At 31.5% G+C, this 25621-nt stretch overlaps 1 protein-coding gene across 1 annotated transcript in view; it reads left to right on the top strand.

Annotated features, from left to right (window-relative positions):
- LOC127792330 (zinc transporter 11-like) overlaps positions 1 to 9682 on the top strand; it is a 31849-nt gene extending 22167 nt beyond the window's left edge. Inside the window, exons 3-5 of the mRNA XM_052322792.1 lie at positions 4893 to 5458; positions 8914 to 8963; positions 9067 to 9682. Of these exons, the coding sequence (XP_052178752.1) occupies positions 4893 to 5458; positions 8914 to 8963; positions 9067 to 9600 (1150 nt within the window). The 3' untranslated portion in view covers positions 9601 to 9682. The remainder of the gene's footprint in view (positions 1 to 4892; positions 5459 to 8913; positions 8964 to 9066) is intronic.
- Positions 9683 to 25621: the final 15939 nt, after the last annotated feature.

Here is a 25621-nt window from a genome sequence, read left to right as displayed (position 1 = left end):
TAAACTTGTTTCAAGATGTATATTAAAAAGGGTTCAAGTTGTGCTTAATCTATATGATGTATTTTGAAATCTATTTGAAATCCAAGCCTATGTTTCGAAACATATTTAGTATATTTCGAAACATTTGTCAGTAGTGTATCCTTGTTCAACATGTTTCTGAAGTATGTTTCGAAACCTACTTTTCATATTTCGAAACATCTGTCTCTGTCAGAAGAATTTCAAAAAAATTTCATGTCTTTGCACTTTATTTGAAAAGCTATTTTAATAATCTATTTTTAAAATTATACCCATACCCTGATGTTCAAAATACATGTATGTTTTAAGTGGAGAATAAAACTTGATCATTTTGTTTTTTAAAGAGAAGTCTTCCACTCATTTTGTCTCTTGGTGCATATCCAGCTGTAAAGGCTGTATGTTTCGAAACATGTTATCTGTATTTTGAAACCTTTGTGTAAAAATGAGTTGTTTCAAAACCTGATAAGTATATTTCGAAATCTACTTTCTTATCTTATCTCTAACGGTTATAATTAGCCAAAAGTTTATCCATTTAATATATATATAACAACTCTTTGAACACAAGAAGATCTCTCTCCCAAGCATACACAATTTTTACACATCTACAAGAGATTCTTGCCACAAGCACAAGTGAAAAAAGCTCTTCTAACAAACTCTCAAAGAAGTTCCTTTCAATCATTCCTCGGTGTGCATTGTGGTACTAACAGGAGAAGCAACTCAAATCCAAAGCTCTCATTTCTTCAAGCTCTCCTCATTCCATACCAATAGGTTTGCTATAACTATTTGGTAAGGTGTTTTTAATTACATTTAAATTGTTGAGTTGTATAAGATAAATCTTATTTATCTTGTTGTAAGGTTTGAATTGAGCTCGGAAAAACTCAATATGTAAGGTTTTAGGGTGAACCGTGGTAAAACCCTTGGTGTCTTTGATCGCTAGTAAAAGTGATTGTGGTTTGCAAATTCTTCAAGTGGGTAAGCTTGAAGGTAGTGGAGTAAGCAAGTGCCGAACCACTATAAATCTTACGTGTACTTGATTTCTCGTTCCTACTTGTTATTATTCTTATTCAAGTTGTTTAAAAGAATCATTTTTGAAAACCTAAAGGAGTTTTATTATTTGCAAATCAGTGAGCACTATTTCGAAACACACCTTAGTAGGTTTCGAAACATACCTGCCAGTAAGCTTGATTTCGAAACATACTCATCTATATTTCGAAACATACTTGACAGAAAAGTTTGTTTCGAAACATACTTCCTCAAGTTTCGAAACATAGTATCCTTTAAGCCAAAGTTTTCAAATTATTGAAAAATTTACCCAAATCCCAATTCACCCTCCCTCTTGGGATATATTTGCCATTATATAGAACTAACAATACAAACCCTCCTTAGTCAGAGTAAATTTGTTTGACTCAAATACAAGTCTAAACACATATTTGTTCAACATAGTTCCAAAACCTAAACTCTTCTGAATTTTAGGCACATGCCAGACATCAGTGAGGGTAAGTATTTTTCTAGAGGTTCATATCAGCAATATCTTGCCTTTTCCTTCCACAGTAGAAGATTACCCATATACAGCTTCTCAATGCAGTCTAATTTTTCATAAGTGGTGAACAGAGACTTGTCCCCACAAATGTGCCTCGTGGCCACTATATCAATCCACCAGCCCTTGTTATCAGTAACCATGAAAACATCAAAAGTGACTGCAATAAAATTGTCATCTTATATCACATTGGCCTGATTAGGCTTGGTTTTGCGCTGGTTGTTACTAAAGCTCTGTCCCTTCTTGTGACAGCAGTCAATAGCTCTATGACCCATTTTCCCACACACCCAACAACTGCTTTGGATGCGTTTGTTAATAGTATTTTTAGGACCTAGGTGCCACTCTTCTTCTTCGCTTCTTTCTTTTTGGGTTGGGACCTTGGAGCCGGAGCCTCAGTAATATTGGCCCTTATTTCAAACTTGTGAGATATTTTATCTCCCTTTCTATTGTCCTTTTCAATATGGAGTCTAAGGGCTAGATCCTCTATAGACAACTCATTTCACTTGTGCTTGAGATAATTCTTGAAATCTTTTCACGAATGTGGCAATTTCTCAATCACAATAGCGACTTGGAATGGTTCATTAATGACCATTCGCTCACTGTGCAAATCACTAATAATGATTTTCAATTCTTCTATCTGGTTAACTACCAGTTTGGTATCAACTACTTTGAAGTCTAAAAACTTCCTCACGAGAAATTTCTTAGTGCTAGCATCTTTCAGGTTATAGTTCTTATCTAAAGCTTCCCACATTTGCCCTACACGTCTGATAGGCTTTGCAATAAACATTATAGAGTGAATCTGTCAATTCATGACTCAAAATATAATTCTGACATAGAAAGTCAGAATACAGCTAGCCTTCTTTGGAAGCTTCAGTTTCGGGAGTGTTGTTTTCTTCGGTTGTAATCGGGCAATCCTCCTTAAGGATATGAGTCAAGTTCACCATGATGAGGTAAAACACCATTTTATGTTGCCATCTTTTAAATTCTTTGCCATTAAATTGTTGTGGTTTTTCAACATGAGGAGTCGCCTTGGCGACAGCAAGCCCAACAACAATGGAAGAGGCGGCACTAGGCACGGTAGGCGGAGTTATGTTTGGAGCGACGACCGGGGCAGCGAAGGAACAGAAAAATATTACAAATCAAGTTGCGCAAACGTGCTGTCCTGAAGACAGAATCACCCTACACTTGTAGTTGGCAGACTACGGCGATAGTCTTAGTAGGATGAAACGATCTCACCAGTAGAACAACAGCCAAGAACGACTGGAGCTGGCAGAACTCGAAGTCATATTTTGCTCTCTATTTTAGATAAAAGAAAGATTGAAAAATGGAATTAAACTCTCTGGTGAACAATGAAGAAAGAGAAAATTTTTTAGAATTTTCGTATCAAGCAGAAGTATGGAGTTTAGCTATATAGCTGAACCTATCCCAACAAGACAACAGACAATCCATGAAAAACAGTCGCGAATGCTGGAAAGGTGTAACAACAAGGTAGAAAACTGGGAAGCTAGAAATCTGGAAGTTGTTGGGACCGTGACAGCACTGCAAGAAATCTGGGCGGCGCTGGACAGCTGGACACGTCGTGCAATTTTCGGAATGGTGTCCGGATAAAAAGAAAATTAAAATTAAAATTAAAATAATATATTAAATAATTTTTTACTAAAAAATATATTATTTTATTCCTTCCAATCTGACTGACAAGATGGACGACTGTGGTGGCAGGGCTTGCATGGGTATGGGTTCATTCGCTCACAAAATTTGGAAACCCCTTAAGGACCAAATCTAATATCATAATTTGGGTTATTTATATTCACATTATCCCTCTTCACCAATCAATGTGGGACAACTAACATTCCCACACATTCAACACATATACATTCATGCACAACAAAAATAATAATACAAATAATAAATACTAGGGAAGAAATAGATGATCATTTTCGCCCAAGCAATTAATTTTTATGGCCAACATACACTAATGGTTGGTTTTTTTTAGTAATTAAAAATTGTAACGTTTAATGTTTGATATGTAAAATGTTAAAATTTAATATTTTAATTATTAAAAATTATTATTTTCAATCTTTATAGTGTCTAAACATTAGTACATATATGAACGTGTTCGTTTTCGTAATTGACACGCCACATAGATAACTGGTTGATAGTAATTGAATAGATTGACTAGTTTATTGTGCTTCTTCAATAATTAAAAAATATAGCTTCTAGTCTTTAATGTGCAAAACATTAAAATTATATATCTTAACTATTAAAAATTATTACTTTAAATCTTTATCCCGAGACAAAAAAAAAAAAAGAATATAAATAGGAAAGTGAGAGAGTGATAGAACCGAGTTCAATAAAGAGAAATAATGGAGATTAGTTCAGTTATATTTTTGTGATTGAGAACGGAAAAATGTAGCATTTTTTTGGTTAGTGACTTAGATGTTTGGAATTTACATTTTTTTAAGTTATGAGTAATTTTATGTTTTCCCATCAAAGTAAATTTTAATCTGATGTGATTTTTTTTATAACACGGTCTTTTCTTTTCTCTACGTGTATGTTCTATGTGGCATAGATGACAACTTTATTTACTCTTCTTAGTTAAGGAAATGATTAAAAATAATAATTTATAATAGTATAGATACAAAATCTTGATATTTTTATACATTCAGGGGTGGACATGGTGGGTTTTAGCCCCTCAATTTTTTTTTAAAATGGATTTTGAACACTAAAAATAATATTTTTTTTATTCTAAGCCCCCAAAATCCAGCCTAATCCCAAGCCCCCCCGCCTCCTTCACCAACCTAGCTCCCCACCTTCTTCTTTTCTTTTCCAGATTATGTTAAAATCATAGTTCTGTCCCTGATTTTGTTATTGAAAAAAAAAAAATTATTGGTGAAGTTCATGATTGGAAAAAAATTTTGAAACCCCCCAGGTAAAAATTCCTAGGTCCGTCCCTATATACATTATGAATCAAATCCTATATTTTTAATTGTTAAAGGAGCACAACAAACAAATCAACTTATTTAAATAAAGCCAACAACCATTCACGTGACATGTTACTCGAGATAACATGTGCGTTATACACATGATAATATTTTGTCACTTTAAGGACTTAAAAGCAATAGTTGAGATATCGAATTGTGATGTTTTATATATTAAAAATTAAATATTATATTTTTTAATTATTAAGAATGTACTGTATGTATTAAGCCTAAACTAATCCTTGTCTCGTGAACCAAACATGTTGTGAAAGTATAACAGAGTCAAAAGTGTAAATAACCAAAAGTGGAAGAATATAACAAAATTTCTCAAAGATTGTCGTCTTGAAATTTGTCCTTTGTAGATTTGTCGTAGTCTTTGTAGCACCACCACCACTAGCACTACTACTACTACTACTGACAAACCTTCGAGTCTATAAAAATGGCAGTCCGGAACTCATCTCCGCCATCGCCGCCATGTACCGCCTCTTCTTCCTCCTCCTCCTCCTCGTCCTCTCTGCCGCCGCCCATGGCGGCCACGACGACTCTGACTTGGACGCCGATGCCTCCGTCGACACTAGCAAGCCCAATCTCCGGGAGAGTTCCTTGATCTTGGTGAAGATATGGTGCTTGATAATCGTCTTCTCCGGCACGTTCTCCGGCGGCATGTCACTCTATTTCATGAACTTGAACGAGGGTTTTTTGGTTCTGGGCACGCAGTTTGCTGGCGGCGTGTTTCTGGGCATGGCTCTCATGCATTTTCTCAGCGATTCGAATGAGACTTTTGGGGACTTGACGACCAAAGAATACCCGTTCGCCTTTATGCTGGCGAGTGCTGGGTATTTGCTCACCATGTTGTCTGATTGCTTGATTTCTCATGTTTACGGGAAGCAGGGAAATGGGTCCCGCAATGGCGACGTCGAGCTTCAAGGTTCGTGTGTTTTAGATGTTCTTCCTGTAATTTGTTTGGGCCAAATTGATTTTCTTGGTGCATTTTCTGGGTGGCCAAACAGAAGACTTTTCTTTGTTTGATAATATTATTGGCAGAATATATGACCAGTTTTTGAGATTGGGCCTTATGAACAGACGAATTTGCATTAATTAAAATCTCATGTTTTTTCTCAACGATAAGGCAACGGATTCAAATTTCTCGGTAACTTTGTTGGATCCAATTGAGTGTTCTTCCCGGTTACTCAAACGGATTGTGTTTTATAAGTCATTGAACAGCTTGTGTGAAATCACTCAGATGAATGTTTCATCTGTTTTTTCATAGAACAGCTTGATCCAAACTGTTCGATTAGGCTGCCTCCATTCTCGATATTATTTGGCTAAATTCACATAACCACCGGTGAGGTTTAATAAAAATATTCTAACTACCTTCATATTTTCAAAAATGATATGTACTTCCATTGCTATTAACAAAGTATGAGATTTGACCAATATGTCCTTAAATCTAAGTTATTTCTTCTCAACTTCTCTCACCTCTCCTTTCCATGCACTTCCTTCAATCTCTCATTCTACTGTCATTGGTCTGACGATCGTTTAGATGACTCTCTCTCTCTCTCTCTCTCTCTCTCTCTCTCTCCTACCTTCTTTCAGACTGGAACCCAAATGATTGGTTTTCTATAAAACCAACTATCTGGGTTTTCTAATTAACCGATCAAGAACCCATATAGTTGGGTTTGAGGAAAACTCAACCATCTGGGTTTTCGATCGAATCATCACCTATTCTTTCCCCCCCCCCCCCCCCCCCCCCCCCCCACAAAACTGGCAGTGGCGGAGCCACATGTTTGCCAGCTGGGGCAAGGCCCCAGCTGGTTTTTTTATTTTTTATATATATTAATATGAATAATTATAATTTTTATAATTTGGCCAGAGCTAAAATTAGTCCTGACCCGAACTAAAATTCTTCTTTGGCTCCACAACTGAAAACTGGGATCTATGTTTTGGTTTGCATTCAAATTCCGAATCAAAAGCCAGAACAGGGTTCCGATTAAGAAGGGTTTCCAAATTTGGTTTTGATTTTTCAGATTAAGAAATTAGAACCAGATTTGGAAAGATTGTGATTCAGAGACTAACTCTCAAACCCAGAATTTTGTGTTTTGCGATTTATCTCCTTTGAACCACCAAACACAAAGAAAGGGATGATGTTTTTCCTCATCATTGAACGTCTAACTGAAAGTCGACGATGAGAATAAACGCCATTGCTGTCTTTCTTTCTTTCTCTCTCTCTCTCTCTCTCTCTCTCTCTCTCTCTCTCTATATATATATATATATATGTATGTATATATGGTAGAACCAATGGCATTGGGTTCTTCTAACATGGCAGTGGTGAGTTGGTGATGGTCGCATACCATTCCTAGTATTTTTATTTTTAATTTTCGTATAATTATAGTGTGTGCAGAGAAGAAGGGCATTTTGGAGATTTTAAAAAATTAACAGTCATTACTTAATAGTTAAGGGATTGGAAAATTCTATTTGTCGTTATATTTTTTGCTTTTCGTAATCTTAATTACTGAAAAGTAAAATATTAGATTTTACTATTTACAATCACATTTATTATTTTTTACAACCATTTTTATTCTAAAGATACCCTCCAAATATCATCTCTCAAAAAAGACATCCTACTTGCATCAAACCTCATCCCCCTTCTCCTCCTCCTCCTTTTTCTTTTTCTTCTTCTTCAGTTTACTATTTGTTGTTAGATTTTATTTAAATTAATTTTATTTAATTTATAATAAAATGTCATAAATTTAATATAAATTTTAAATAAATAAAAATAAATATAATTTTATTACGATTTATATTTAACTCAAAAAAATTAAAATTAAAGCAACATTAATTCAATAAAAAATAAATATAATATTAATCCAAATATTTGGGGCACTATGATTCGGAATAATTTATATATATTTAAAATAATTTATATAAAATCATTATATATAGTTATAATATATATATAATATATTATATATAATATAATAGTAGAATATACATATAATATATAATAAAATATAATATATTATATACATTTGCATTCTCCCGAACCTCAGGGTTCGAGAGAATGGATAGTCCGCATATTATATATTATTATATAACATTATATTAATTATATAATATGTTATATAATTGAATTCGGGAGAATTGCATTCTCCCAACCTCAAGGTTCGGGAGAATGCAATTCTCCCGAATTCATAATTTTGGGAAAAATGATCTTTTTCGAATTCATAGATTCGGGAGAACTGATTTTTTCCGAATCTATGAATTCAGGGTGCTTACTGAACCTTGAAATTCGGGGTTCCCCGAACCCCATGGTTCGGGGCATCCCCTAGCCTCTGAATCCCGAGGTTCGGGGGCATCCCCAACCCCGAACCCCGAGGTTCGGGGCATTCCCTAGCCCCAGAACCCCGAAGTTCGGGGCATTCTCTAGCCCCCGAACCCCGGGGTTCGGAGGCATCCCCTAAACCCCGAGGTTCGGGGACATCCCCCAACCCCGAAGTTCGGGGCATTCTCTAGCCCCCTAACCCTGGGGTTCGAAGGCATCCCCTAGCTCCCGAACCCCAGGGTTCGAGGTGGGTTTCAAGACGTATTTTTTATTTTTTAATTAATCTTATTTTTTTAATTCATCCATCGTCTATCTATATGTAAATTATGTTATTGAACTAGTGATAGATGTTGTAAATTATGTTGTTTCTTGCCGAAATAGAAATACTCGTTATCTTCTTCGTCAAACTCTACGTAAATAATAGTGGATAATAATCTTCCATCGCTGGATAATAATCTTCTATCGTTAGTAGTAACTGCTGATAGTACTGGTAATTGGTTATGGCGAGAAGAACTGACCTGAGCAATGTTTGGTGTTGAATAATAGTGGTTGCGTAATGCTAAGTGTTGAATAATAGTGGTTGTGCGATGTTCAGTGGGTGAGTAAAGTGGCTATGGTGATCATGGTTGAGAAAGTGAGTGAACACGTTTGAAGAGTAATGATGGGTCGTTGAGCGTCAAAGATTTAAATGAAGGGCAAATATGAGTTTTTATTTCAAGATATTTTAGAAATATTAAAAATGGGTTGTGAAAAACAAAATGTATGGTTGCAAATAGAATTTTCATATGGGATTTAGTGTTATGCCGTATATAAAGTTAAGTATGGTCGATGACATATTTGAAAGCACACACGTAATCACTGCAATTTAGACAAATTTGAGGAGTGTTATGCCATATTTACCTATATTATTTATATATTTAGAGTTCAACTCTTCATTAAGTTGGTTAGGCAGAAATATTCACTGACATAGAAATTCATTCATCCATAGCAAAAAAATATATATTTATTGTTTTGGGTTTTGGTTTTTCTTTTAACACTGACTACTACTTTCTTTGGTACAGGCAAAACAAAAGATAGTAGCAAAGATAAGATTTCAGAGTCTAACTATCTGGTAAGTTGCACCTTTTTAAACCTACGAAGTTCAAAGCAATAACTAAGGGCTCGTTCGATAGGCTTTTTATATTTTTCAATGTTCGTTTTCACTATTTTGACAGGTCCATGATGATGGCGTTGACAATAGCTTTGTCAAAGGCACCTCTCTTGTCACCGCCAAATCGTTTGGTGATACCATCTTACCGATAGTTGCCCTGTGTTTCAATTCGGTCTTTAAAGGCATCGCAATTGGGGTTGCAGAAACAGAGGGTGATGCTTGGAAAGCTCTATGGAATATTTGCTTGCACAAGATATTTGCAGTCATTGCAATGGGAATAGCCCTGACTAGGATGTTCCCGAACCGCCCCTTCTTATTGTGTGTGTCCCATGCCCTTGGTTTCGCGATCTCAAGCCCCATTGGTGTGGCCATTGGGATCATCATAGACGCCACAACTCAGGGGGTTGTGGCCGATTGGATTTTTGCCATCTCAATGGGCTTCGCGTGTGGCGTCTTTGTGTATGTGTCCATTAATCTTCTATTGGCCAAAGGGCACTCTCCACAAAAGCCAATATTCTTTGACACGGCCTTTTATAGGTTCTTGGCAACCCTTTTAGGTGTTGGGGTGATTGCAATAATGATGATTTGGGACACTTGAGCTCTTATTAAGTTTGGCTTCAATATATATGTGTTAGTGATGTATGCTCCAATGTTGGATTTAGATTACATCTAATATGTAATAGGAATATATGAACAATATTTTTGTAATTAATAAAATGGTTATTTCTTAATTCATTGTTCTCCAAATGTATATGAATGAGTTCTTAGATTTCTTAATGATCATATTCTTAAATTATTTATAATATGTGACAATGATGTATAACACATGATTTTTTAAAAGTATTCTTAGTTTTGAGATTTTTCAGATGGGGACTACAATTAATTAATTATGGACTAACACATGAGCTACTATCTTTGATTAGTATAAGATACTGATGAAGAATGGTTAGTCACATGGCATATTGCATGAAATGCAGCTAGTGTTGGTCCATGAAGTATGGACACTCAAGAGAGGGGTGAATTGAGTAATAATTTTTTTTAATTTTAATAAATATTCTTAATTAATAATTTTATTGAAAAATATATTTGATAAATATAATAAATTATATTTAAGATTAATAATAAATGAAAACCACAAGATATAAGAAAAATAAATAAAATGAGGCATAAGACAATTTATAATGGCTCGGTGTCTCCACACACACCTAGTCTACTCTCCTAAGATTTAACCACCCTTGGAGTTCCACTAAACCAATTTCACCAAGGTTTCCACACTAGTTCACCTTGAAAACTAGATACACACCTAGATTATATAATGGGTTCTAGGCAACCACTACACCAAGATTTCCACTCTATCTTACCTTAGAAATTAGATTCACCTAAATTTTAACGGTTCTAGAAAACCCCTATACAATCCTCTATAATAATTTTAAATGTTTACAACTAATTTGTCCACACTTGGACACAAATAAACAATTAAGAAAAAATTATACAAGGTAAATGAAATATAAATAAAGTAAATAAATTTGTAATCACAAATGGTGAAGTTCGGATTCATCATAGAAGACTTTGAAGAACGTTTTTCCTTTTGTCTTGTGGCTCTTCGGTGGATATGTAATAATGTTTCGACAGCCTCGGATTGATTGGAAATTAGCTTGAGAGTTTTTGGGAGCTTTTGAGTGCTTTAGATAGGCAATATGAGCAATGGATACTCTCCAAAATGAATTTGGAACTATTTATAAGCATTCTAAAATATTGTAGCGACACTGTAGCAACGGTAATGTGTACTGTAGCAACGATCAAAATTATGGCCGTTAAGGGCACTATAACGTCATTGTAGCGATACTGTAGCAATAGTGAAAAATTGATTTTTTTTTTCAAATTTCGCAAATTTATTTTTTATATATTTTAGAAATACTTTGAAAAATAATTTTAATGGAAAATAACATTTTTGAAAATACATACACTATAAAAAAATATTTTATAAATTAATCTAAAATATATTAAAAAAATTGATAATACATATGCTATAAAAATATTTTATAAATTAATCAAAATAATTTGATACTATATTTAATAAAAATACTCTTTTTGTTAATCACTAAAATACTATAATTTGTATATTGAAAATTCTCTTTTTGTTAATCATCAAAACTAAACTAATATGATCAAGTTGGCTCAACAGCTAGTACACATATGGGTGGATATTAGTTGAATTGAACATCTACTGAATGTAATGCTTAATGATTTGTTGTTGGTTTTTTATTATGTATCTAGTCCTCTGACCAAAGGTGATAGAGTTGTCTTGTGTACTAGTGTTGGAGATTTATCGTTGAGTGGAACCATCCAATATGAGAGGTGATAATGCTCTCAGTGCAGTGGTGTATGGAGGCAGATGCTCATCGATGGGATTTATTGACCTCCAGCATGAGGTGAACATTCTATGCGATTGCAGTTAGTTGTGGTTCCCGAGCAGGTTGCATATGATCCAAAAGAGTTTTCGATATCGGAATGAGTTTTGATGTGTCATCTCGATCCTACTGTATTGGATCTTAGCATAGTTATTGAATCCTGTGAGTTTAATCAGTCCATGTCTTTTATTTAGTTAGAATGTTAGTAAGTGGAAGGATTATAGTGCACGATAATCGAAAGCCCTAATAAGTTTACTTGAAGTATTGACTTCATTGCCATTAAGATCATCTTGATATTATGTTAGAAGTCACTTAGGACCTTTCAGGTTGTTGTGAGAAAATAAAGAGTCTCTCATAGTAGATCGAAGTGTTCGGTCGATGTCAAAGAGTTTGACGTGTCTTGATTGTTACATGGTAGTGAATCTAGAAAAATGCATTAGATTTATGATTCCTTATTATCGTGTTTTCTCAATCATCATTAAAAGTTAATGATGATGATGGATGTATTGTTAAAAGTTAACAGATGGATCAACAGACTGTTAAAAGCAAATAGAGGGAGATCATTAAGAGTTAATGGGGCATGTTGTTAAGAGTTAATGAAAGGTTTTGTAGCCATTAAGAGTTCATGATAGGCCTTGAAGGAATTTGGTGAGACTTTAAAATAAAGGCGTGAAACAATTGACATATTCCTAAATGGTTGACAATTTTATTGTAAAACGGTCGACAGTTTCACTAAGCGAGATTTGATCTCGCGAACTTTTCTTCATTCATTTCAATCGACAGAGCATTAAACGTTCTTCTGTGTAGATTGACATGCATCTTAGATGCATTAAATGAGAGAGAAAGAAGAGGAAACTGAAAAGAGAAGAAAAAGAGAGAAAAAAGAAGTAGTGTGTATGACACGCTTGAGCATTCTTCTCCTTTGTAAAAATTTCTCAAAAAATAAGAAGCAGAAGCTCACCCACCTCCTGCTACTGTTCATCTTCTTCTTGCTCCATCGCTTTCTCTTCTTTCCTTGCTTTTTGTTTTTCTGTTAATCCTCAGGTTGTGAAACGACCAGCTTATCCAAGGAAAACCAAGCACCGTTTGGAGTCACCTTTGTTCTTACCTGTCTAGCACATGGGTAAGATGGAGGGTTCCCGTTGCCTCTTAGGTGTGCACAAACTTGGTCCTTTACGACTATAGGGGTTGGCTTGGTCAGCCAAAGAAGCAAGAACTGAAGCAGACAATCTTGGCAAAAGCTATTGGAAAAAGGCTGCATGTATGTGTTTTTTAAAAAGTTTTGAAAATCAATGTGAGACCCTTGCATGATACACTAAGTATTAGTGCATTCTAACAATATATGCCTTGCGATAATATAGTATAGATTAAAGGATTTGTCTATTAATTTGGTGGATCTTTTAATTCTAGGTATTAGATGATTAATTACCTAAGTTATTCTTTTGTTATCTGTTCAATTTTCCTTTTCCATTTTCTCATCGAAATCAAGTAAAAATCATTTAAGTGATAGAAAGTCAAAAGTTAGTCACCTATATATGTTGCAGATTCAATGCTACAGTTGGTAGGGCTAGAATGGTGTTAAAGTTCACCAAAAAGTTGATCCTTTAGTTTGACCTTCAAGACACAAGGTAGGACTGCTTGGTGTTGTCCCTTAAAAGGTCTTCCGATGCTAAAGGAAGTACGCAAGTGAGGGCAAGGGTTAGAAACTCAAATACATGTATTTAATTGATAGGATATGTTCCTGTATTTAGCATAATGTCCTACCCCACAGACAGGGAAAAAGTTTTGTGATGGACAATGTTTGATGGTTGTACTTATAGGTGAGGTTATGGGTAGGCCTACTGCATCACCTGTATACCACTACTATAGTTAACAAGGGTATATCGTTGGGCTAATTTGATTAATGTCATGAAACCTGCATCAATTGGGAACAAACTAGTTGATGCTTACTTATATTAATCTCAATCCAAGGCTAAGGGAAGTTAGTGTTAAATTTTCATCAACTGGTTTCTTGCCACACAAGTGATCCAAATTGGTAGCTCCATATGGTGAGATTCATGGGAGAGACTAGTTAACCTTTCTATTCTTAACCATGATATACTAACTCGATCTCAAGGGTCTTTATCCCCAACTTCAAGTGAGGGTTTCACTTCACTACTCTTAATAAATTCTAGACTCACATTGCCAAATGACACCAACCATCCCACATTATTCATAGAAATGTTCAACAGTTCATCAATCCACTTGTTTCAAGCTTTATGCACTTAGTGTATAATTCTCTCAATTATCTAGGTGTTTTTACACGTTACTTTGTATTTTTTGACCATGTGTCTTAACCAATCATGTGTCTTATCTAACCATCTCACAGCAATCCACGCCCTATATCAAGGCATCCTTGTTAAAAGCTCCCTAGCATTTTCTAATCTCACATAACCTCTCACAACATGTCCCATCTAGTGATATCCATGGCACACTATAGCCACTTACCACTCATCAATTCCTTATCATAGACCATCAATAGCTAACTAGCTCCACGAAAAGTGACTTAATCTCCTCACTAATATGGCACAATAGCACTCACCATAATGCCCCCCTTGCATAGCTAATTAAGCTCATTAGTTGTTATTGCCATGGAAATGTATGTCCCCCTAGTATAAAACACGTGGTTTCATAATGATTAGGGCTTAAATCTCTTAAAATCATCCTTGTGTCATTTCTTAACCACTAAAAATAACTCGAGTTTATATATCACCTTTTAATATCAGTATTGAATTAGGTAGTCCTACAACTATACACCCTTACCAGTAGATTTCGACGAGCCTATTCTAGCTTATCGTCTAATAGTAGCTTTCTACTAATTGTCTACCTTTACTTGTACATATATATCATCATTGTCATCCCTCTAATACCCAATCCATAGTTTGTCCTCTCAAGCCTACCCATAGGTATCATGAACTAATTGTGCATCCAATGTGCCATTACATTCAATCCAAGGCCTTGGTCACGACCAGTTATGCATAATCTCACCTCTAGTGTCATCCCATACAATAATTACAAATGATCATGTCTAAACACATGTCCCAATCTCATAATCAAGGTAAGGTCATCAAGATCCCTATTTTACTATGGTACCATAGGATAGTGATGTCCCTAGCTTCCCACTAGGTGGACTAATCCCATATCCATACAAATGATAAGCACTATAGTCCAAAGCTTTGTTAAAGATTAATTCTATTACTTGAATATTCTTTTGCACCTAGACTTTTTTATGAGTCAACAATTTTACATTACTCTAATCCATTAACCCTAAGTCAGTCTTGGTTGTGCTACCTAGCCCTTGGTCCTTCCTCAAACACTCATTGTAAGTTAACTCCCAAGAATGTTGTTTTGGTCCCTGAGTTCCATGCCCTAGATTGTGAGCCAATGCTAAACATTCTTACCCCGCCATCTTCATCTTAGGTCCTTTTTTTAAGTTAAGAATTATTTTTTAGGCCCATATCCTAATTGTAATACCTTAAGTTTTATGAATAAATATAATTTAATTAAGTTATGTTTAAATAAAGTATGTAATATGATTTTAGTTTAATATGCCAGAAATTAAATTATTAAGTATGTGTATAGGTAATTAATTTATATAAGTATGCATAAGTAGGTAAATATGTAAATATAAGTATATAAGTATATATGAAAATAAATACGTATATAGCTAGATATGTATGTATCTATGTATGTATATATAAAAAAAAATCCGAAAAATCCAAATTTTTGCAGAAGCAGCGCGCGGCCAGAGCATGGCCACGCCTGCAAGCGGCAGTCAGGGAGAGAGGGGGCCTTTAATGGCCGAAGTGACGCCAGAGTGGCCTCTAGGACGCGTAGTAAACCATGATAGGTCGAGTTGCGTCGGATTTGGGCTATAAATAGCCGCTCCTGGACTGCCCATTTCATTCAAAAATTTTCTTCTCTAAGCAGTAGATTTGTGGTAGTGTGGAGAGGTTTTAAGAGCAGGATTTTGATCTTCAAGTTGTGGGTAACATTTCTGCCAAATTTGATGATCAACGGAGCAGAGGAAGAGGCGAATTGAGGCTTTGCCGGAAAACACATGACTCGTCGAAGCCAAGGGGTGTTCGGCCGATTGAGGTAAGTTTAATCTCATTTTTGTGTTAATTTTTGCTCCATCATGTTCGGAATAGCAAAATCTATAGGATAGGAGGAGAAAAGTGAAGCTTCAAGGTCGGATTGCCGGCCGGCAGTGAAGAGAGCTGCCGAAGAAGATGACCCGAGGGGGGGTCGGGCGCGTGGGCGCACGCGCCCACGGTTGAGGCGAAGGCACGTGGCCCACACGCGCCCGCAAAAAAATAAAAAAAAGAAAAGAAAAGAAAAGAAATAAAAGAAAATAAAAATAAAAGAGATAAAATTTTGCAAAAAATTTTATTAAATCTGAAATGTTGTTTATGATTTATTTTGTGAAGAAATTTCTAGAAATGCTAAATTTATTAATTATTTAAGTAGATTTTTCTATTATGGAAATAAAGAAAAAATAAGATTTCAATTTAGAAAATTCCAAGGAAATTTCATAATGTTAGAAGTATTATTTAAGAAATATTAGTGAAGAGAAATTGAATAAAATGAAAGATTAGATAATTATTATGTAATAATTATATATTTAGCTATTAGGAAATAAGGAAAAAATAGAAATTTAAGTTTAAAAATTCCATGAAAATTCCAGAATGATAGAAATATTATATAAGGGATATTAGTAAAGATAAATTAGATTTTATGAAATACTAGATAATTTTTATGTAATTCTTGAAGAAATAAGATTTAGAAATAAAGAGAAATTATGAAAATTATGAAAAAATAGTAAAATGATATTCTAAAATTAAGTTTAATGTCTAGGAGTCTTTGAGGGCGAGAAGTAGCAGCTCGACATGAATTTCGAGATTGACACATCTTTCGAGGCGATTTAACAGTAAGTATATCGCTTGAACTTAGTACAGTTATAAATGTTAATTTCGAGAATATTTTTATCATATTGGCATGTTATGATGTGAAATCAACACGTAGACTACATCAATGACATGATCATGAAATGCATAAATACACATTGATGTTTATTCAAAATAAAGAGGCGATAATACACCCAACAAACAAATCAACAATATGTCATGCCAATGAATGCTCCATGCATTACGAAACGAGGGTAGAGAACTTATTAAGGTAAGTTTAGGAACTAGTTAATCTGAAATCAATAGGTTTCTCACCTTTAAAACAACATTAAAAGACTTAGACTATCCTCTTTATCTAAACATTATAGTACATAATAAAGTTAATATTATTACATTGGCAAAAGATCAAACTCCAAATAACTTTAAAAAATGCACTCTTAAGCTTATACTCTCCAAACTTACTCTACTTTGGCTTGCACTTACAATATTTTTAAATGCAATTCATTAGCATTTAAAAATATTGAGTATTAAATAAATTAATTTGATACATCATAACCCTTACAGTCAATATACCAAAAATAAATGAAACTCCACACCTAATGCCAAACATAAATTAATTTATGAATTTTGTGCAAGCAATTGAATTATAGTGGGATCAACATGGAATATTCCATGTTTGATTCCAGTGCTTGTCGCGCCAGTGGCTAGAGCATTGAATTAAATGATCACATCACAAATTAAATCATTTTTGAGCTACAAAATAAATCACATCATAAATTATAAATTAAAACATTCAAGAATTCACTCTTTTAATGTTTTGATTTTAATTATAATGTTTAATGTTTTGATTTTTCTTTAATTCTAATTTGTCCGAATAATATTGATTAAACTTTCAATGACTTAAAAACTAAACAAAATCACTTAATATACATATATTATTTAAAATTAAAACTCCTATTCTTATTATTCATTCTATGTGTTAAAAAAATGAAATTAAAATCAGTTTCATCCACAAAAAATTAAAAATAAAAAATATATGTTTTAACTTAGGAACAAAAAAAAAAAAATCCATACGAAAATTTACTAAATTTTTTTTATTTTTTTAAATTTGTTAAAATCATTATAAAATTTATATCTATTTTTAGATTGAATAATTATTTTTGATATTAAAAATAATAAATACAAAAAACTCTTATATTTTTTGATTTATAATTTTTTTCTCTATTTAAAATATCATCTACTTATTTTTATTCATTAATTTCTTATCTTCCTTATAATCTAAAATCTAACGTATAAAAGGCACAACGAGAAGAAACTGTAATTTTTACTCTATTAAAACTCTTACAAATTATTTAATTTCCTATAATAAAACTCTTATTTTTATTCATTTCTCATATTTTTAATCATTTTACTAAATATTTAATATAATATTTTTTCTATTAAACATTTATTTTTAATTTAACCCCCTGACAACCGCCCCTCCCCCAAGTCATAAAGTTTTGAACTATATATTATTTTAAATTTAATTTATTTATTTAAATCACAAAATACATAATAATAATTTATACAAAATATATAATACATAATAATAATATAAAATATATAATAAACCCTCCCCCTCTCCCTAACAGTCGCTCCCCCCCCCCAATGATTAGTGGTTAATTTTGTAAAAAAAATTTTATAATTATACCCTTCTTTCGATCTTAAATATGGTTTAAATTAGATATTAATATATATTTTATGGTTATATGCAAGTTTAAATTGAAAGATAAATGAAATGAAATTCTAAAGTAAATAATAATAATATATAAAATTATATATAATACATATACATCATTATATGCATGCATGTACTATATATATAATATAATCTAATATATATGTGTGCTATGTGTAATACATATATATAATATATAATTTATTAATAATATTAAATTATTTTTTTTATTTTTAGCCATGAAGCATTCAAGCCCATGAAGAATTCAAGTCCATGAAGAAATCAAACCCATGAAGAAATCAAGCCCATGAAAAATTAAAGTCCATGAAGAATTCAAATCCATGAAGAAATCAAACCCATGAAGAAATCAAGTCCATGAAGAATTCAAGCCCATGAAGAATTAAGGCCCAATTTGAGCAACCCATGGAAAATATTATTTGGAGAAGGCCCAAGGATTATTTTTAATCCTAATGAAGATTAAAAACCAATTTATAGAAATCTATTTTTATTTTTTATGTGAGAGCTTTATTAAGTGTGTTTTTTAGCTAAAATCCATTTAACTATTAGGTGGATATTATAGCTAAAATCCATTTAACTTTATGAGTGCTTTATTAGGTATGTATTTTAGCTAAAATCCATTTAATATTAGGTGTATATTATAGCTAAAATCCATTTAACTTTAAGTGTGTGAGTGCCCATTAGATATAATTATGTCTAGTTGAATAATTGAAATTGTGTGGTTTGTATTGCATCTTGTGGCCTATAAATAGATCACTTGATTGCATTTGTAAGTGTGATTATTATTCTTGAATAAAAGTTTAGTTATTTCCTTAGAATTCTCTCTTTGAGAATTGCTTTTGTTCTCTCTCATTTTCTTTAGTATTTTCTCTTGTGATCTTACTTCATTCATTTCTTCTTTTAAATTCTTATGTCATTTATTATTACTTTATTATTCACCGCCTAAATGGACGGTTAGTTTATGCCTTTAAATTCTTGCAATTTTCATTCTTATCATTTAATTGTTCACCGCCTAAATGGACGGTTAGTTTATGCCTTTAAATTCTTGCAATTTTAATTCTTGTATTTTAATTATCTACCGCCTAAATGGCCGGTTAGTTTCTTCTATTTTAATTCCTGTCATTTAAATTCTGTTATTTAAATTATGTCATTTAAATTCCTGTCAATTAATTTAATGGAGATGAGTAGCTAAATCTAATCTTGGGTTAAGGCAAGGACAGTGTCCAACGCCAATGATTCCCAAAGAAAGCTGCGTTTTAAATAAGTAACCTTAATTTAAATTTCAGTATGAGTGTGTATTAATTATTAAAAAATCACTAGGTTTGGATTGGAGCGTAAGCCTAACTTAGAGCTTTCATGCCATGTATGAGAGTTACTAGAACTGGAAACGCTATCATACCCAAACCCGGATGATTAATTTAGTTGTTTTGTATATTAATTGTAATTGGATTTATGGTAGTTACTTAAATTAGAATCCCGCATATCATGTATGGGGATTGCTTAACCTAGAACTATCATCATCTCTAATTGCATTTAATAACAAACCCTCATATCTGAAATTAAATTAATGTTGCTAATCTTTTATGCTAAACTTTGGGAATCAACGGGTTGGTACTGAAATTGTCTTAACTCAAGCACTATTCAAATTCATATTTTTACGTTTAATGTTTATTTCAATTTTTGCCTTACTTTATTTTCTAGTATCTGTTGTCTAAAAACAAAACCATAAAAAATCTTGTTGTCAATTTGTCCAAATGCGTGTGCGTGTGTGTGACATTCTTTTTCTTTTGCCATAAATAAATCTCTCAGTGGACGACCTGGATTCATCCAGAAAATATAAATTTAAATTTGGACTACAACTGCACTCGTACACTGGCGAGTATAAACCTCTCACTAAAATAAAAAAAATATAAAAGTTTTATTATGATTTGTTTTTATTGTGTTTTAATTGCAGGGTGAGAGTGCAGTCACCCAACACAGTCACCAATTTTTTTATTATATACTATTTTAAATTTAATTTATTTAATTAAATCACATAATACATAATAATAATACAAAATATATAATAAACCCTCCCCCTAACAGTCGCCCCTCCCCCCCCCCCCACCCCACACAGTCACTCAATTTTAAATTATATATTATTTTAAATTTAATTTATTTAATTAAATCACATAATACATAATAATAATAATTTATAAATAATAACAAAAATAATACTAACAAATATTTAAAATTATAACAAAAAATATACTAACAGATCATTTATAACAGATTATTTATACATCTGTTATAAATAATACTAACAGATTTGTTATTATTATTAAATAAATAACAGATTTAATATTATTATTTAATGTATTAAATAACATAATACATTAATAAATAACAGTTAATTAATATTATAATAAATATTAACATTAACAGTTAACAGAAATATTAACGTTAACAGAAATACTAACATTAACAACTATTTACAACTTAACAATTAATCAAATAGTACATATTATGTAAACAGTTAACAAAAATATTAATATTAATAACATTAACAGAAATATTAATATTAACAACATTTACAACTAATCAAATAGTATCTATTATGTAACAAATATTCAAGATTGTAATTAGATAATTAAGAACTAAAAATAAAAAATACCTTGATCAGCTTTGAATATTAGTGAGAGTAAGAAGTGAAGATTGGAGAAGAGATGAAGAAAAAAGCAAATTAGGAGAAAGGGATAGAAGAGATCTAAGCTCGGAGAGGAATGAGGGGAGCTTTAAATTAAGGGAGAGGGAAGGAGGGGGAGGGGGAGGGGGAGGGGCGACGTGGCGGGTGGAGGGGGGGCACTGCCCGCCGTAGTCAACGACGGGTAGTGCCCGTTGCCAATTAGCGATGGGCACTGCCCGTCGCTAACCGGGGGCGCAATACACTACGCCCCCTCTTTTGTATTTATTATATTAAATATATTATTTAATATATATTATATATTATTTTAAATTAATAAATATATTTAAAAATAAATATATATTTTTAAAATACTTTAAAATATAATTAATTAATTTTACAACATTAAACTAATCAAGAAAAAAATATTTTACAATGAAAAAAATTAATAAAAATAAATCAATTACAATTATTTAAAGAATAATGACCAAAAAATAAATACAATATTTTTTAAGAATTTTTAAATTTATTATTAATTGTAGAAGAAGAGATAAAAATGTATTTTTTATTTTTTAAATGATTAATAATATTTATGTTATAAATAAATATAATTTTACTAATTAATTTAAATTAAAATTTATATATATTTTGTAAACTAAAAATGATAAGTATTTTGAAAGGAAACTAAAATCAACAATTATCTGTGACAGATAGTCACCCATCACAGATGAAAATTAGTGCCGAGTGATTGTTAGTCGGTAGAAAATAAATTTTTAAAAATTATTTTATTTTTTTAACTAATAAAATTAATATAGTTATTTTATAGATATTTGATTTTACGACTTCACATTAATTAAAAAAATAAGTATAAAAGATAAAGAATTAAGGAAAAAAATTAATACTATAATTTAATACTAAAGAGTAATTATTAATTCCAAGTGCATTTAATGCAGTTCAACTGTCAACTATAAATACTTAGATGCTGCAACATTAATTAATTATGGGGTTAATTAGAGAGTCTTCATTACAAGTGTTCTTATAACTTATGACTTCATATATTTTATCTCTAATGCTTTAAATTGAGATAATTTTTCAATTACTATTATTGCATTCATTATTATATGTTTATTTTGTAAGCCTTAAATTAATTGAGAAATATTGTACTGAGAAGTTTAATTCTCATATTAATTATCTCAATTGAGAAATATTGTATTTTTAAAACAAATTTTATATTTAATTTAAAAATTTTATAAATTTCACATTAAATTTTTATTAATATTTTGTTAAACATTAATTTCAGCAGCATTAATAAATTACAGAATTATATAGCATTACATCATATAGTTAATAATGAAATTTAAAACAAGTGAAACGTACGTATCATCTAAATATCGTGGTTATTATTTTTATTTTATCTGCATATTATTCATTTAAAAAAATAGATTTTCGCTAAAGGATAACATATTACTCAGTAATGAAGATATATGTGTATACAGGGCACATTTAGATTTTAATTTATATACTATTACATTTTTTTTGTACACATAAATTTATGTACTATTGCGTCAACAATATAAATTTAATTACTAAAATGTGAAATTAAAGTTTGAATTTCATATTTTATAAAAAAAATTCAAATTTTTACACATTTTGTAAAGTGTAAAAATTATGTTTTGAAATTACAAGTTATTTTATTTTTTTCTTGCTACATATTTATTCCATTGCTAAAGTTTGTTATTTTTTTAGCAACGAATTCATTCGCTAAATTCAGTTGATGCCCCAAAATTGAACGCGTGTTAGGTCCTACCCTCCCCTCATGAGCGTCTCGCATACGTACATGGCAGCGCTAGGATATTAATCTCAGCAATAATTAAAAGTATTGCACCTTCAAATCGAACTACCAAAATTGTACTTTTGATTCTTTTTTAACAGATTTGCTCGCCACATGGCAACGCTGGAATATTACTCTGTTGCTATTATCTCAGACTCTTTACTGGATTCGAACCCCCATTAACCCTCTCATGATCAAGTTTCGCACACAACCTATTAATCTGGAAATCTTCTTGTTTATTGATGTATATAAAATATATTTATAGTATTCTCTTTTATATATTTTCAGAATTATATTTATACAACAAAATTTCTCAAACTTATTTAATGATATTATTTTTAATATTAATGTTAGTAAAGGGAAACTTTATTAATTATTATATTAGAATTAAAGAATTATGTTATGTTTAAATATAAAGTTTTAATTAAATTTTTATCTTTTTTTATTTTTTAGCAATGGGGTTAACCAGTCGCTTAATTTTCATTTTCATTTGAATTTTTTTTTATTTTTTTGCAACGGGTTTGACCCGTCGCTAAAATTTAATTTGAATTTATTTTCTTTTATTTTTACCAATGGGTTCAGCCTCGTCGCTAAATTTGTATTTTTTAATTTTTTTAATTATTTTTTAGCGAAGAGTTCATTACTGTTGCTAAATTTAATTTTTAATTTTTTTTATTTTTTAGCAACAAGAATACCTCGTCGCTAAATTTGATTTTTTTAATTTTTGAGTGAGCTAAATTTGTTTTTTTGATTTTTTTAATTTTTTTTATTTTCTCTTCTCTTTAGCGACGGGTTTAACCCGTCACTAAATTTGATTTTAATTTTTTTGATAACTTTTTAGCGATGGGTCCCGCTCGTCGCTAAACATTTTTTTTAATTTTTTAAATTATTTTTAGAGATTGGAATACCTGTCGCTAAATTTATTTTTATTTTTTATTTTATTTTTAGCCCGCTAAATTTGTTGTTGTTTTTTTTTTTAATTTCTCTTCATTTTAGCGACGGGCTCAGCCCGTCGCTAAATTTGATTTTTATTTTTTAGCACGCTAAATTTGTTTTTTGATTTTTTTTAATTTTTTTATTTTCTCTTCTCTTTAGTGACGAGTTAAGCCAATCGCTAAATTTGATTTTAATTTTTTTTAATAACTTTTTAGCGATGGGTCCATTCCCGTCGCTAAACTTTTTTTTTTAAATTATTTTTAGCGACGGGAATGCCCGTCGCCAAATCTTTTTTATTTTTTATTTTCTTTTATTTTTCAGCGAGCTAAATTTGTTTTTTTTTTTTTTAATTTTCTCTTCTCTTTAGCGACGGGTTAAGCCCATCGCTAAATTTAATTTTAATTTTTTTAATAACTTTTTAGCGACGGGTTCATTCCCGTCACTAAACTTTTTTTTATTTTTTAAATTATTTTTAGCGACGGGTATTCTCGTCGCTAAATTTTTTTTATTTTTTATTTTCTTTTATTTTTTAGCACGTTAAATTTGTTGTTTTTTTTATTTTCTCTTCGTTTTAGTGACGGCTCAGCCCGTCGCTAAATTTGATTTTTATTTTTTAAATTACTTTTTAGCAACGGACACAACCTGTCGCTAAACTTTTTCTATTTTTTAATTATTTTTATCAACGGGAATACCCGTTGCTAAATTTATTTTATTTTTTATTTTCTTTTACTTTTTAGGGCGCTAAATTTTTGTTTTTTTTATTTTTTTTATTATCTTCTCCTTTTTAGTGATGGGAATACCCGTCGCTAAATTTGTTTTTTATATTTTTTTAATTATTTTTTAGCGACGGGTATGCCCATCGCTAAAGTTTATTTTTTTATTTTCTTTTATTTTTTAGCGCTCTAATTTTGTTTTTTTATTTTTCTTTTCTTTTTATTTTTTAATTCTTTTTTAGCGACGGGTATACCCGTCGTGGATTCCGTCGCTAAATTTAGTGACGGACGTTCCGTCGCTAATTCCATCGCTAAATTAAAAAAAAAATTAAAAAAATTAGCAACATAAATTCCGTCACTATCTATCGCTATTTAGCGACGAAAGAGTTCTATCACTAAATTTCATTGCTAAATAGTAATATTCTTGTAGTGGACAGTGACCTCTAAGTTTGGGCATTCTAACTGCACATTGCCCCAACATGTATTTATGATGTTTATACAAAATAAAGGGGTAATAATACATCCAACAAACAAATCAACAATATGTCATTCCAATGAATGCTCCATGCATTACGGAACGAGGGTAGAGGACTTACTAAGGTAAGTTTAGGAGCTAGTTAACCTAAAATCAATAGGTTTCTCAACTTTAAAACAACATTATAGTACATAAGGGAGTTAATATTATTACATTGGCAAAAGATCCAACTCCAAAGAACTTTAAAAAATGCACTCTTAAGCTTATCCTCTCCAAACTCACTCTACTTTGGCTTGCACTTACATTTAAACTTTAAAAAAAAAAAAAAAATGAGAAGATGGAAGGGTCAACTTTTATTTATATTGTGCCCTTAATTTTGGTTTTTTTTTTTCTTAAAAATTCAAAAAGAAAATGAAATGGTACACTTGGGAGGGAGGGGACCAAAGTGGTCCCCTTGAACATTTGGCCAGCATGAGTTGGTTTACCTTCCCAATTGCTTACTGGACCATTTGGCCAGCCTTTTATCTTATAATGTAACATTTAAATTTAATATTTATTTAAATCAATCAAACAAAATCCTTTCCACAAGGATAAACAAATCAAAAAGACCATTCGACCACACAGTTGGACTTAAAATTTGACATCAATTATTATTGTGGGTTTAGCTCTTCATGCAGATGCACCTTCACAATACTATTAATTTGTCTTTCTCGTGTCTTTCTTCTCAAACCAATACAAAGCATCAAGTTCAAGCTTCGCTTTTAAAATACCTTTGCCGACTATTCTATATGTTTTATTAAGGGTCAACTTGTTGTAATATAAAATATTTTATATTAATAAATAATTTTTGTATAAAAAGTTCTACTTGGAAAATGTATCTCATCATATTCTTTGATATTTTCCTTCCATT

The sequence above is a fragment of the Diospyros lotus genome, chromosome 15, assembly GCF_014633365.1.
Source record: "Diospyros lotus cultivar Yz01 chromosome 15, ASM1463336v1, whole genome shotgun sequence".
NCBI classification, from domain to species: domain Eukaryota; kingdom Viridiplantae; phylum Streptophyta; class Magnoliopsida; order Ericales; family Ebenaceae; genus Diospyros; species Diospyros lotus.
The sequence above is the reverse complement of the archived record's forward strand: the minus strand, read 5'-3'. Positions and strand labels throughout refer to the sequence as shown.